Source organism: Corvus hawaiiensis, chromosome 7, assembly GCF_020740725.1.
Source record: "Corvus hawaiiensis isolate bCorHaw1 chromosome 7, bCorHaw1.pri.cur, whole genome shotgun sequence".
Lineage (NCBI taxonomy): Eukaryota > Metazoa > Chordata > Aves > Passeriformes > Corvidae > Corvus > Corvus hawaiiensis.
In genome coordinates, this window is record NC_063219.1 from 32,692,198 (window position 1) to 32,708,170 (window position 15,973).

The following is a 15,973-nucleotide window of genomic DNA, read 5'->3' on the forward strand; positions in this document are numbered from 1 at the left end:
TTTTGCTTCTTGATGATGGAATCAAATACAGAACCATATAGCCTAAGATGAAAGTTGCCTTCAGGAAATCCAGGAGTTACAAAGGGCAATCATTTTGTACATGTAAACTCTGGGTGTGCATGATCAGAGTGAGACCTTCTTTCTACTATTTCCACTGCTTTCCCAAGTGGAGATTTGCATCTGCAAATCAGACAAGGGAACTAAACTGGAAACTTATACCAGGCAAACTACTAATAGAATTAGTGTGTTACACTTACGCATAAGTGCTTAGCAGCCTAAATTCCCAAATTTACCCTAAAGCAGTGATTATTGTGTGGTATTGGAAAGAATTCTGCCTTTTTGGAAGATTTTCTGTATAAGGAAGGTTCCTGCAGATCATAACACAGCACCATTTCAGCACTGTAGACATTTTGTGTGAAGCAGTACAAATATAAGCCATCAAAATTACAGGCTGATATAGATTGACTTGCAAACTAGGGCGTCTTCAAGGATCTCCACTCAAAGCTGTTACAGACAGGACAAATTCTGTTACTGCCCTCCCTCTACCACCACCTCTCTGAGGACAGTGCTCCTAGGCAGCAGGACACAGAGTCCTCTGGGACTTCCCAGCATGACTGAAAATCACTGCCACTCCACTGATAATCTGGCTACTTTGCTTTCCTGAGCTGGCCAGTGTCATGAGAAGAGCTTACCCTGAGTCCCTGTGGCTCCAGCAAATCAGTGCAGTCAATCCTCTGAAGCTGAGCAGACTTTGGGATAAGGTGGCCATATCCCAGGGAGCCTGGCTCGTGGTATCAGCTCCTGGGAGGACTAGACATGAATAAAGCAGGAGGCTGCACATTTTGAACGCCCATCAAATAAGGGAGCCTCGGTTTATTGCACTGGTTTTCATCAGGATTAAGAGCTTAAAATAAAATACAAGTAAGTTTCCTGAAAGTAAAAATTTGGCAGAAAACAGAGCTGTCAACAGCAGGAGAAAAAATATGTTAATCAAGAGATGCTTCCTTGAGATGTGTTCATCCAAGAGATGCTCCAAAGAGAGAGCAGGGATGTCACTGAGAGAAGCTTAGGGATGGATGAGTCTTGAAAACCATTCTTCATTTTTTATATCAGTGATTGCTGCTGTCAGAGACCTTCAATCTCTTGAAGAGGCAGTGTTTCAATCTCTTATACAGGCAGAAGTGTCTGTATACACAACAGGGAAATGGGTTTACTTGCATTTGGAGTGAAACACTGGTGGATTCATTTACCCTACAAATCCAGAAAACCTTTTCTTACTCACTCTGAAGAGATGTCCTCAGATACATGTAGCCTGGATTCATTTAAAGAGCCCACTGGGTTCCCCACTGCAGATACCAGCTAGAGGTCGTTTCTGGCCATGGGTAATGAGTGCAGGTTTTCCCCTAGAATATAGATATTTTCACTCCTGATTATTCTTTCTGGTAACCTCTCATTCATGGGAGCTGACAAATACGGTCTCTCAAAAAAACCCAAAGGTACTGGGAAGGATGGAGATGGAAAATCAAAGCAGTCACAGAAGTTTTTCCATCAGGGTGGCAAAGGACCTGACTCCTCAATAGCAACCAGGAGGAGAGAAATGTGGGCAACAGCAGGAGGGAGGGAAGTGACACAGTTATTTTTTGTTTTTCATTGAGTCTATCGTAAAATTTCAAAACTTTTTTAAAACTAAGAGGAATGAAACAGGCAACAGCAATAGACATGGGATGAGACACGGCAGCCACTGGAAGGAAAAGATGGAGTAAGATCCAGTAAATTTTTTCTGGGCTGCTTAATTACTGTGATAATTGTTTATTCTTTCCTCTCTTGTGTTAAACATTTGCTGTTCCACACAGCACTCAGCCTGGTCATCAGCGAGGATGAGAAGCCCATGTCAGCATGTTCAGCTTCCCTCCCATATTCCAGTCTCACCTGGCACCCCGGAGATGCTCAGCTGCTCCTGCTTTTTTATTCCCACCTTCTCATAAAACAGAATGCAATCCACAATGGTAATAATACACTCCACTTCTGCTGAACATGAATGCTCTGAGAATCAATACAAATAATTATTTAACCATGTGTAAAATACAGAGACTTTATTTTGTTTACTCCCTTTGCCATTACCCTCACAAATACTCTGTTGGTACAGCAGAAACAGGCAATGTGCCAATATATTGAAGTGTCTAAGGTAAACACATCACTCCTTTTCTGTGCATTTCCACATCACTGTGGGTCTGTTCCTCTGCTGCACACATGGGGAACCAGTAGTTAGGCTGTGTTCTTATTATGCTATAACGCAAAATATGAAAAGTAAATGTGTGATATATTTTGAAATTTATGATGTAAACTTAGCTCGGGAGAACAGTTATCTTTGCAATTTCACTGGACACAGTAGCTTGGTCTTTCAGGTTGGAAGAGCTGTGCTTCACTATGGTTAGAAAGGGATTAGGGAGACTGTGAACAAGTCAGACTAAATTGGCTGAAACATTAATAACCCTTATCACTCCTCCTTAGGGGTTGTTTACAAATGGGTGAGCAAGACTTCGAGTCCCACACCTAATACTTTCATTCTGGCAGAAAGAACACATAGCACACAGCAACAGATCTCCCTGTCACAGTACAGAATGAGGCATGTTAGAAGTTACTGCCTCACATAAGGTATCTGCAGAAGGGGACAGTGCTGTGTCTACCACTGCCCAAAATCTCTGTCAGAGTTAGCAATGGTTTCACTCATGCACAGTTCACAAACCCAGAAACCTCTGGTCCCCTTGAGCACATTCAGATGATGAGAAAAGCACCTTAGAAAATGCAGTAGGTGAATTTCTCCTCTCAAAGGGAACAAAAGAACTCGTTAGTAGTATTTTCTCAGTATTTTGTAATCAGACCAACATGGTTCTTTCTGTGTTGTCACTGTGCAATTTGCACCAGACTAGGGCAGGGATGTTAGGACAAGAGAGCAGAAAAGGTCTGATCCAAACCCACTGAAGGCACCACTGCAAGGTACCTGCTGACTTCATGGAGCTTTGACTGCAGCCCTTGGAGGATCACTCACCCTGTTACAAGAGTTCTTAGAAGGCCAAATACCTCAAACACAGCGGGATTCATGCTTGCTGGAATCCCCCTGCAGAGCTGATGGTGGGTGCAGGAGGGCTGAGGAGGGTTGATGGGCAGGGAGTGAGAGGACAGTTCCCACACCCCCACCATCAGCTGCTCCAAATGGAACCCTCAATGCTGAATGAGAGACTTGGAAAGGAAACCTATGCCTAAAACACAGAGGAATCCAGCTGCAAAGATGTCAAGACAGTCAGCTAGGCAGGATAATTTTTTGCTTGAGCATGTTTTAAGAGTGGTTATATTGAGAAAAATTTAGCCTTAATGGTTTATGCATTTTTTAAAACTAATTGCTGCAGAAACAAATTAAGTACCCAGATTATCTCTTTCCTGAGGTATCCACTAAAAGCCTTTGTACCGTGTATCTCTTGCATTTTAACAGGCTAAGGAGCTCAGCTCAGAGAGCTGAGCCCTCGCTGCTTCTGAAGGACAAACAGATTGTACAGGGAGGGAGGAGGAAGAGAACAGGTAAATTCTCTGGGTATTTCCTTTGGGCACTGTAATTCATCATAAAAGTTGGGGTTTTAACATTCATGATCTCCAGCAGAATTTTAGTTTCCCATTGTAGGCATTTTGAGATGTGCAGTAAATGTTACTGCATTCACCTGGAGAGAGTTAGAAGTTTGGTTTAGCAGTGTTCTTCTGAAAAACTTTGTGCAAATGCTTTCACTCATACAGATGGACAGCCCAGCTTCTGTCTGCCTGAAAAGGTGTATGATGCATGCTAAGGAACAACATGAATGTCAAATAACAGAATAATTAAAATACAGAAGGAAACAAAAGGGGGAGTGGCAAGGAGGTGAGTGGGATAAACGACTCCTAAGAATTTTATCTTATAAATATACAATTATATCAAATATAACCTTCCTATCTCTAGATAAACCCCTTAGGTCTGGGTTTAGATTCTCCAGTACTCTGGGTCTGGCACAGATTTTCAGCACCAACTGTATAAAACCTCCTTCCCTTTTTTCCTCATTCACGTTAATCTATTCTGTATCCATGGTCCCTGCATCACCTGTAGATACATTTCTGCATCACCCAGTGGAGTTTATAATTCTCTGCAGCTCTTAAAATGGTCAGACGTGCCAGTTCATACATTACATTATACAGCTGGAGACACTTAAATGAGACATTGATAATCGAATAATCAATTTGCTTGGACAATCTGATATCCCCCTCCACAAGTTGGATATGTTCTTTTACTTCCATGACATTATTGTAATTGCTTAAACCACTTTTGTAGGGGTATTTTTTCTACCTTAATTACCTTGTCATTTATTATTAGGGATTTTAATATGGCCATTAAATGTCACATCTAGCTTTCAGTTTTTTCTCTTTGTCTGGTTCACAGTCCTGCAATTTAGAAAGGTCCAGCCATATGCATATTTTTTATACTTTTGACATGTTTAAAACTACACTCAATGCTGGGTTTATTACAGCATTAAACTGATGAACTTGCTCTAATAATCAATGTATAAATAATCAATTTAATGCTATAATAAAAGAAACATGAAACAGCCAACTCTCTGTTGAGTGTGCTGAGGTGCAGTGACATTTGGTGGTCATGCATGACAACATTTGTACAAGCTTCATTTAGAGAAGGTGGCAGGTTAATTGGGACAGAACACAAAAGCAGTACAGCATCCACAACAAGCAGCCAATGCCAGAGAAATAAAAAAAGGAAAAAGAACCGGAAAATTCCCTCCACTCCTTCCACACACACCCTTTCAAAGTAAGATTCAGAATACACAGGTATCTTGAATTAGCACCAAAATATTTTTATATATTTATACAGAAATACACAAGGATCCTGCAGGCATCAAGTTTTTCTTCATCTACAAAAAAAAAATGTTTGTAGCTCCAGAGTCCCATTGCAGTTGCTGGATGAGGTGCAGATACGGCTCCCTTGGATCCATAGGTATTTCCAGAAAAAATTAATCTAATGGAACTTGGAACCAGAATTGGACGGGCAACACTAATCAAGTGTGTGTTACAGTGTTCCCAGGTTTCCTGTTAACACATCCTCATGTATTTTCCCTCATCCCAAGCCTGTCACTGAGCAAAACCCAAATCAGGAGTTGGTGAAGAATTGAAGGCTTCTATGGCAACAACATCAATATTTATCTGTACAAATTACAAGCTTCAGCTAGGATGCTGGAAAAGGGCTCTTAAATCTTTCAGATTGATCAACAGCCATATTTTATACTGCAATTTGTGTATCAGTATTTCTGAGATGTGCTCTCTTCCCTTCCCAGGGTGCTGTGCTCACACCATGACAGTTACAGAGGAACCAAGATGGGTATGCTGAGAAACACTAATTGACAGTCACACTTTGCTTTGCAGATGGATTAAACTGTAAGAGAGACTGGTTTGAAAAAAAGTGGGTGCTTATCATTGAATCAATTTTTGACATGCTCAAGTTGACTGCAGTACCTTTTTCATCAAAACCATTATCCGAAACTGAGCCACCGGAAGAGGTTAGGTTTGCTTTTTATTTTCCCTCTTTCATGGACTGAAGGGGCAAGATATGTCAGATACCTCAGCAGAGGTGAGGAGGGGTTCATCCCCTCCAGGATCAAGCAGCTGACACAGACAGGTCCTTACCTGCAGGATCTGAGGACTCTGTACCACTTCATCTGGAAAGACCTCATGCAGGACATAGGCAACAACCCTGCCTGCAGGTCAACAGCCCAGCTCATGGGGAATTTCAAAGACTACAGTTCTCCCCTCTTCCCTCTGGACATTGTCCCTGCATCCAAGATCTGCACTAGCTCTGGTTCTACCCAGATGACGATGCCATAGTCTCAAATGTTTAATTAGAATCATAATCAGGAGGAAGTAGGTATCACTGCTGTACAGCAACTTTGTACGTGAGGCAATTCCTTCTTGCACACAAACAAGATTTTGGGCAGGGCAGCAGACATGTTTCTTTGGGAAGATGGAGAGCCCAGCTGTAACAGCATGCACACAGATTGTGTGATAGGAAAGCAATCCTTGACAGAAATCCAGTTAAAAGGTGGAACTAGTTCAATATATTCAAAGCAGTGACGAGCCCTAAGACTCAGAGAAAGAACATAATAATTGATAATAAAATAGTATTAAGGGTGAGGAAAAAACCATAATTAATCCATGGTTACATAAGCTGTAGCTCTGCCTGCAGCTGGCTCACAACGCTGGTCTTGTGTAGTTTTCACTGAAGTTTCTTTCCCTGCTGAGCACAAAGTGTGTGAAGGACTGGAGGAGTTGCCTTCTCCCACAGTCAACAGCCACCACCCACTTCCCAAACACTTCAGGGTGATGAGCACATTTCAAAGGGCCACTTTGGGAAACTTTCCTTTCTCCCTCGGAAGAGCAGGATTTCACCACCCACTTTTTCCAGAACAACCCTGCAGGGACAACAAGAGGAGATATGAGAACCAGCTTCTTCCAGCCTCAAATATCAGCCCAGACCCTTCCCTGGACAGATTCCCTGTTCCCCAAGAAGGGCAAGCAGAGGAAAAGTTCCTCCTTTCAACTACACAGCTCCCTTTCTCTCCCTGCTTTCCCAAGGAGGCCTTTGGGCTGCTGCTGCCACTGCTCCTCCTGCCATGGGTGCTTTTGAACTCTTCCCTAGTGCCATGGGAAAGCAAGGCCAACATTAAGAGAGCACTGATGTGTTCTCGTCAGGTGTCCTGTTGTGAACCCACTCAGCACCAGAGGTGTCTGGCACTCAGCCTCCCAGGCTTGGTCTCTGCTATAATGAATGAACACTCATTAGCATACCAAAGAAATTAGACCTTCACATCACATCATACTAAAGACAGAAAGAGTCTTGTCCTAATGCTGTTTACGAACCACATTTCAACTTCTTCACTTGGGATAAACAGCACCTTGCTCTCTGTTTTCCCACTGTGCTGAGGCCTCTTCTTGAAGCACTGAGCTCCTTGAAATCAGCTGAACCCCTGCTCTTCCAATTTGTAATTGCTAAGCTCCTAGCCTACACTCTGGGCTTCGATTTTTTAATTTTTTTTTTTTTTTTTAAATAAGAAAATGACTGATAGGGACTCAGCTCCTTGCTGGAAAAAATCTGTGCACAACTTTGCTTCCAGCCTCATCTCAGAAAGAAGTTCTTGAAGGAGAAAAATTTAGGATAAAGCACAGCTACAAAATTTGATATGCTCTCTCACAGTGCTCCCTTTAAGCCTAAAAGTTCTGCCTAGATCAACTTTCCACACTGCCTTTTCTTTTGTCTTGCCTAATTCTGATTATACTGGCAAATTACTGTACTTGTTCCTTCATTTGTGGTCCTCACCTTCCTAGATACTTGTATTTTTTGCATGATGTTCTATATTTTTTATATGCTGTTCTGTAAGACCTCCTTCAAATATTTCACTGGTATTCAGATTCACTGTATTTCCATAAGCAATTCCTACAAAAAAAAAGATAAACTCCCCTGTCCAAGTTCAGTGCAGTTTCCACACCAATTAAAAAACCTGTGACCCCAATACATTTATTGTCTACTACAACCCAAAAGGAAGAACAGTTAACCTGGCAGTGTAAATGCCTTTAAATGTAACAATTTGCACTCTTTCGAAAAATGAAATATTTTACTGTAACTGCTTATTTCAAATGTGGAATTATATTTAACAATTCTTATCTTATAATGACCATCTGAAGTGTAGGATATAAATTACACACAGGACTGAAAATCCATAAAAAACCATGTAATTCATCATTCTTTTGTGGAGATAACAGAATGATCTGGCTTTCCTGCCTTAGCTGAAAGTTTATTGAATCAAGCACTGGCTGCACTTGTCTCTAAGGTTACCAGTGCACCACTTTATTTTGGAGCGACAGTTCTGATAGAGCAACATATTGCAATAAAATGTCTCTGTGCCTGTCTTCCCAGAGCACTTTTCTTTTTTACCTCTCTCCTAATGGTGCTGAAAACCTTCTCAAGACTGGATTCTACCCATTATTTTATTTGTCCAATCTATGTGCCAGGAAGAGGCTGAGAGGTGGAACAAACCAGAGCACTTCAGGCATGTGCTGTGCTCCATTAGGATTTTGGAGGCATCATTTTATTAAAGGACCTCTTCTGCAGCACTACCCAAGACAAGATATTCTGTCCATGCATTATATGCCCTTACCTTTTTTTTTCCCCACAGTGAAGCTGGAGCATTTTCAGACCCTGCTGGAGCTGTAATTGCTGCCAGCTGCTCTGTCAGCTGGGTGTGTGGGGTCTGTCACCAAATGCCCTGGCCAAGCTCCCACCCTCACCTCAGACAAATTGGAGAACAGCAAGATGCCCATATTGCTCAGTCATTTTTTAACAATATTCTTCTTATTCCCGAGGCAACAATTTCACACCTTTTCCTATCAATTGTGCTCTTTGATGGACTGAACTCTGGGATTATAGCCCCTGTCCACAGAGAGCTGTGAAGGTTCTGCACTGCCTGAAGGATGGGAACACCTGCCTGTGCAGGTACCTGCTCCCAATACGAGCACTTTGACATCAGCTGTGCATCAACATCAAAATTCTCTTAGAAGCTGCACTCTCAACTCAGGACACAAAATACATTACAGCAGGAAACATCACTTTCCTTAGGAAAATATTTCCTAAGCATCTCCCTACCAATTATATTCCCTCTGATGGTTTTACCAACCAGAAGCTTTTTTTTTTCTATTTTTTCTTTGGTCATGAAATCTAAAAAAGGGCTGTTAGCACTTCATGGGATATTTTAATTAAGAATTGTATATATACATATATCATTTGTGTCCTCATGGGGTATAGGCATTATTAAATCAATTTCATTGCTGTTAAGTTCCACTGAGGTAAAATAGGATATTGTATTTCCAAACTAATTATATGGGAAAAGGGTCTAGTCCCAAGCTTAATGGAAACATTGGACTGCATACACTTAGGTGGTTTAATTTCCTTAATTCTATCCAAACACCTGATCAGCCTAATCTAACAACACTGTAATTTGCAGACATTGGAAAACAAATATTTTACTCACCACTGCACATTTAGGTGCTAAGTTTGTAAGACACCTGTAGTTTTACCACCCCAATGAGCAAATCACTAACACTTGTCATCCACCTACCTCCTTGAAGCTGGGCTCCTTCTCCAATTTCACATCTGAAATTCAACAGACAGAAGTTCAACTATTTTCTTTCTTTCCTTTTCAAAGCTCCAGGTGCCTGGGAAGTTGTGACTCTCCTCAGCCACATCCCAGGAGCTCCCCATTCTCCGTAGCACTCTTGAAATCATCCAGAGGACAAGGACAAGGAATCTTAATGCCACTGAAGATGTTTTGCAGAAGATGCAGCAGTAATACCAGTCAGTTTCTTCCTTCCCTAGAGGCAACTGACTTGCCAGGAGGAGTTACTTGCAGTAAATACAAAACACCAGGACCACTGCACCTTGCCTGTGTAATTTGAAGCTGTGCAGAAGAAAGTGGTATTCAGGATCTTTGGGTCATCCTCCTCTTGCTTCTTTCTTCATCTATTAAACCTGTGAGGAGGGATACGAGGTCACACCTTGTATCCTCTGCATTTTATTAAAGGAGCCAACATTTAATATTCCAAATTTCCAAGGAGAATCTTTGGCTTACGATCAAATAAAAGCTCTTCTGTCTTAAAAGGTGCAATTTCTCAACTAAATGAACCTAACTGACTCCATACTCAAAGTGCCAGAGCTGAGACAACAGAGAGAATAATCTTCACTTTCAGACACGGGGAGATCTACACGTGCCAAAAACTGAGGAACAAGGAGCAGTTGGTTATAGCAAATCATAGCAGATGTTAATGAACCAGGTCATAAATAATTCTGTCCTTGCTGCCAAAAGATTAAATAAATTAACTTTTAAAAATAATCAGCCTTTCTTTGTACTCAACAGTCTGGGGAAACTATTCCAATTGACACGCAGTTATGCCTGATTCTGTAATATAATTGAAATTTCAATATGACCTACAGGTTTCATAGATTTTGCAAGTTGTAGTAGCAGAAAAAGGAGAGAGGAATCAAGAAGGTAAAGATAAGCTCTAGCAAGCAGTAAATGGATATGCTGATTCCCTAGCTTTCCATAAATTAATAGGTCTAGTCTAGTAAGTGTCATATTTTAAGGACAGCGGAATCAAACAGTAATTTTTCAGACCCAAAATGTCATCACAGTGCTTAACAACGGATAAGCTACAAAAAGTCTACATTTTTTTGTGCTATTTTAGTGCAATGTGTACTAATTCTTGCTCACTCCTGTAGATCGCCTACAGTAATTAACGATTGCCATTAGTTATGTATGCAGACTCCGACAGGTAACACTGTTCAGTTGTGCTGTAAGTGGAAGGATTATTTCAACAGGTCAGCAAAAGTAAAGCAATGTCCTACACCAAATTCTTCAGTCTAACTAGCAGAGCCTGTATCTGGCAAACACTTTTGCAATATCCGAATTCAACTCATGCATAAAAATACCAGTAAAAGCAATTAATCTGTGTCTGATGCTCACCCTGGTGTACACATGTATATACAAATACCTGTATTTGTAGGACAGTGTGAGAAATAATGATAACATTAAAAGCATACCACATTTCCACCCAGATTTCCACAGATTTCAGATAACACGCTTATTAAACGTACCAGTCTTGCCAAAGGCATTCCTACAGAAGGCCATGACCTAGGACACTTCAAAGTCTGGGAAATTGGAGGTGGGATGTTGGGGTACAATAAATAGGGAGTGGGAGCCTGAAACAGAGCTATAGGGAAAGGAGGGAACAGGGTATGGGATCCAAAGATCTGGGGTAACACATTTCCCGAGCACTTGCTACTGCTGAGACACAAGCCCTGTTTGCTTCCTTTTGCAGGTAACTAAACACAACTGGATGTGACACACAGCAAACACGAGCATGGAGTGGCTGTTACACAGCAAACACGAGCATGGAGTGGCTGTTCTGCAGAGAAACACCAGCACATTCTGGTGGAATCGGCCTTTTCCTGTATCCTCCACACACCGAGGCCGTGCTCAGAGCGTGCACACAGCTTGTGTTTCCTTCATGGCCACTTGGCTCCAAGTGGGAAAACCCTGCTCATTGAATTCAGCTGGGTTGGGAACTCATTTACCATGGCTGGTTAGGAGAAGCATCTGTACTGTCAGGTGAGCGTTTATTGAGTGACAGGTGTCATTTATAAAATCACAAACCAGCAGGCCCGGCCAACAGAAGACTTGAAAGCGCCGCTCCTCCAGAGAAAACAGGAATTGTAAAACCTTGTTTGAATTCTGCTTTTACTTTTTCGTTGTTGTTTTGAGTGACATTTGTTGGGGAAGATGAAACAGGAAAGCCTTATAAATATGATTGCCTGACAAAAGATTTTGGGAATATGAAAACTACAGGCAACATCGAAATGAAAGCCACTTTTGAAATACCAAGTCTTAGTTACTGAACAACTGAAAAACAATGGTATGGCCAACTGAAGGTAATCCCCTCTTGATGGAACAATACCCTCTGCTTGCAGGCAGGTCCAAGGGTCAGAGCAGACCCTACTAGCTCAGCAGAAGGGGTCCAAAGAGTAGTTTTTAGAAGTTAAGATGTAACACTCTATGGTAATATAAGAACTCTTATAGGCTGTATATAAATGCTATAGGATTTGTATCTTGTATTAGACTGGTTAGTGACAATTAGAATATTCAGTACAGAAGATGATTTATTGTATTGTAACCAGGACTTCAGACATTCCTTACTACTTCTTCCATTCTATTCTCTTGCTCTCACTTCCACTCCTGCTCTTACTTCCACTCTTGCTCTTACACTCTCTCTCTCTCTCTCTCACCCGTTCACTCTCTTGCTCTCTTGGGCCTGCTCAGAGCTGAGTCTACCAGCTCTGAGCAGTGCCCCAATACCCACGCCCTTTGCAATAAACCCCATGTATCCCAAGACCTGCCTATAGAGATCTCTCGTCTCCGTCTCCGTCCCGACCGAACCCGCCCGTAAAACCTACAACATTACTGCAGTGCACATAGTAGCCCCCATAAATAGATACCCTAACTACACTGTACTATATGTACCCCATAAGTCCTATAAATACCACAAAGCAAAGCCACACTTCGTGGTAACACTGGGACCCAAACAAGGTATCATTGCACATTAAAATTGTATTAAACTAATTGAAAAATAGTTGAACATTGCTAACGAAACAAGAGGAATACTAAACATTAAAAGACAAGAGACTTTTCAGTGTTCCATAAAACCACGCCTTTCAGACAAATTAATTATTTGCATCATAAAAAAAAATCCTAACAGTGAAAGAAAATATTCCAGAAGGAAGTGATGAGTAAAAAAGCTTCAGGTGATTTTTCATTACATTAAAAACAATTCCCATTCTCATAAAATATGCAGAACTTTACATCTTAAATAGTATATTTACCTTCAAAAATTACTTTCTTTTTAATCTTGCAAGAAATTAAACCTTAATTGGGTAGGAAAGTATTTGAAATATATCCAGAAATAAAAAAACTACAGCTATTCTCCTATAAGTGGCACAGCATCTGTCAGGAGTTTTCATATACCTTCAGGAAGATATCTCAAATTAAGCCAACACTGTACTTGCTTTCCATGATCAGAGTTAATATTCTGCAAATCCAAACTGGCTGCCTTTTTTATTTCATAGTTTCAATTTCTATTGCTGTACTTCACCCTGGCAAATAAGTGGATGCAGGAGGGGCTCACCCTCTGAATAAATAATAAAATCTAACTTGTCAGATCTTCCTTTGCCTCAAATGAAAAACATTTCATTCCTTTGTGATGCTGTTGAAGATAAACCTTGTTGCAAGAGACTTAATGAGCAGCCTTGGAATAAATCTAATGGTGTGTTCGAGCTACGTCACCACCTTGAACATCAGAATTACATCTGAGACCAGATGGGAGGAAAGAAAGATGCACTATACAAAATATGTCTTCATTTGAGGAGCAAAGTATTACTCAGTGGCATTATACATTGTTAATAAACTTTCTTTATGTGAAACTATAATTTAATATTTATGTATCTAATTTACATGTGACAAAGTAGCATATTCTAAAATTAGAGTGTAACCAGCAAACTATTAACTACTATAAACAATACCAAAACACAACTCAAACATATTTTAAGGAAACAATAGATACATTTTGGACTGGGGAATGATTTCAATTGCAGATATTGTTTTAAATACAGCTGTCGATTACATCTTGAAAAAATTTCTTCAAGCTCAAAAAGGTTTTCTGCTTAGGGATTCCTGGGTATATACATAAAGACCAAGAGCACACCACCAAAAAGTCCCCTATTGGTTACTAGTAGGTACAGTAATAATTGTAAATGCTGAAATTGTGTGGGGGAAATAATTTTCAATATCCATGTTATATGATGCACTAAACAATATCCCCTTTGAGCAGAAACTAGAGAAAATATCGTGCCCTTTATTATCTCTGTGGTTTCTTATGTGTAATAGACAGCAGAAGAATTGCACTTATTGTAACATTACAGTGTTAGATTGCAGTTCACCTTTTAGAATATTAGTGGCCAGAATACTTATGATAGGTTGTGCCTTATGCAAAGATGAATAAAGATGTGCACTCAAATTATAAAAAAAAAACAAGCAACCACTTACAGAACCAACAGTGAGGCTTAACATAACAAACATGCACTAACCCTACACTTATGCAAAACTAAGTTCTTCCAGGAAACTGTAACCAACTGTTGACCTTCCACAAAGGTAAAGGTTTTGTCCCTTGGTAATATGTTTGGACTTTTTTGTAGTCGAATTCCAGTTTATTAGCTCATTGTCTGTAAATGTGCTGTTCCACTGTGGTCTCCTTTAGCTGCCCTTGAGCTTCTGCAGAATCTGCAATCTTACAGTCACTTTTATTTAAGGTTTTATTGAGCCGCAAAGTAAGTCCCCTTCAATACTACACAAATAGGCTTCCTTATTCATCCTCTTCAGGTTCCTGTGGTAAAATTGGTGTCTCCTCCTTTAAACAAGCTCTAAAAAACCCAAGGATTGTGCTGTAAAGGTGATATTTGCTTTTCTCTGAAGCAATGTTATGACCTTCATCCGGGTAGATCTGGCAGAGGAGAAAGGAAAAAAAGTAAATAGCTTTTAAAGGCTTTTCAAATATTTAGGACTCTAATTTTCTTTCTCTGATCTTCAAAATGTTTTAGATGACAACAGGATGATAACATTAGTTTTATGGCATCAAGGAAAGCTAATAAAACCCAAAGTAAAACTCATTCTCTTGGAATTTGAACTTACATAAAACAACCACTGCAGTGGAATCTGCAGAAGTGAAGAAATTTATATTCTCAGCCATTGTGCTTACAACAGTTTACTCAGCTGGCACTCTCAATAGTGCCTAGGCATCCAAATCCCATTAACATCCATGAGGATTAATTACCTCATGCTTTTAGGGACCTCTCAATATCTCAGCTTCTAAGTGTTTGGCAAAAACCCTTTTTATTCATATTTTTAACTATCTTCCTATCTAGTCCAAAGCCCATCTTCTCTCTCCTAGGGTGGATGTGGGCATTTTTATCTCTTAAATTCCACTGGGGATTTCTCCCAAGTGAGGCTGAGCAAACATTTGCAGGCTGAATGAAGAAATCCAGGCCACCAGACAAGAGACCTGAGGAGGCCTGAGGCAAAAAGCTTCAGCTGCCTCCTCAAAGCCAGGTTATCACAAGGTTGCATGAGAATGGCTCAACAGGGCTCTTCAGGGAGAACTCTGTCATTCTTGCTTCTTCCTCTCTCCACAGGCCTTCACATCCCCTCAGCTGAAACCACAAAGGCAGAGGGAACATTTTCTACATTTGAAGTCCTTTTCCCTTCCTTAAGTGGCACCAACCCCCTTCTTGCCTCCTCCTCCCTGATGTGAGCTCACACACTCCAGTGGAAACTACAGGATCACCTAAAGCCCAGTAAGGTCAAGATTTGCAGAGTCCAGCACCAGGGATATTTGGAGATACTAATTCAATCAAAACCCTCTGCCAGCAGCATCCATATGATCTGGGTGGGTCCCATGCAGGTCCATACCTTGGCTGAGGCTCTGCCATGCTCTTTCAATGAATTTAAACGTTGAAAATAAGGGGAAATTACTCTCATGTGACCCAATACCATTTTACGTAAAAAGGGACCCAAAGTAGTGACATCCCCGTGTTATAAAGAACGCCTATGGATTCCAGAGCACTTTGTATAAAATTGTAGGATAAACAGGAGGAAAAAAGAAAGATGAGAGAGAGGAGGAAGAGCCCAGGAGAATGACAAGATGATATAGCTCCTGATGTCCATACCAACAGTGAGGAAAATGGGATTAACCAGAGTTCTAACTGCAAACTGAGGTAATACCACTGTGTTGTGGTAGAGAGGGTCCTTTGCAGTGAAGAAATAGCAACAGGAAGTTAAATGTTCAACTGTGTTTATAGGAAAAGTCACAGGTGCACATACCTGCATAGTGTAATTAGCCCCAGCTTTTATTAGACGCTTAATTAGTTCTGCTGAATGCTGGAAGTGAACTTTAGCTGCAAGAAAACATTTGATATTATTAGAAACAGCTACATTAATATGAAACACTTATCTGTTACACAACTTTGGCTGGAAATATTTCCAGGCTCTGTAATTACTGGATCTGAAGCTGACTATCTTTAAGGCCAGCCCCACCAGCAACAGGGTGTTACAGCAGAGGTTTTGGAGAAGGATCTGGAAGCCCCAAGGGAAGCCACACTTTCCACACACTTTGTGAGGACTGCTCTGCTTACCTTTGATTTACACACACTGTGATAGCTTAGAGATGTGAAAAACCATTCTGTGTGAACATTGTGGCATTTTATAATTTGCTTGAAGGAAAGCACACTGAATTCTCT

At 40.7% G+C, this 15,973-nt stretch overlaps 1 protein-coding gene and 1 long non-coding RNA gene across 4 annotated transcripts in view; both read right to left on the reverse strand.

Annotated features, from left to right (window-relative positions):
- Positions 1-840: 840 nt before the first annotated feature.
- Positions 841-11,394, reverse strand: LOC125328569. The gene is made up of 2 exons (XR_007204777.1): positions 9,195-11,394; positions 841-6,494 (listed from the first exon to the last, which is right to left on the reverse strand). It is a non-coding gene; the product is annotated as an uncharacterized LOC125328569 (long non-coding RNA).
- Positions 11,395-12,218: 824 nt separating this feature from the next.
- Positions 12,219-15,973, reverse strand: part of DPP10 (dipeptidyl peptidase like 10) — a 451,512-nt gene continuing 447,757 nt past the window's right edge. For all 3 annotated transcript variants that reach the window (XM_048309457.1, XM_048309458.1, XM_048309456.1), the window contains 2 exons: positions 15,558-15,631; positions 12,219-14,181 (listed from right to left, as the gene is read on the reverse strand). In XM_048309457.1, coding sequence (XP_048165414.1) covers positions 14,044-14,181; positions 15,558-15,631 — 212 coding nt within the window. In that variant the 3' untranslated portion in view covers positions 12,219-14,043. The remainder of the gene's footprint in view (positions 14,182-15,557; positions 15,632-15,973) is intronic.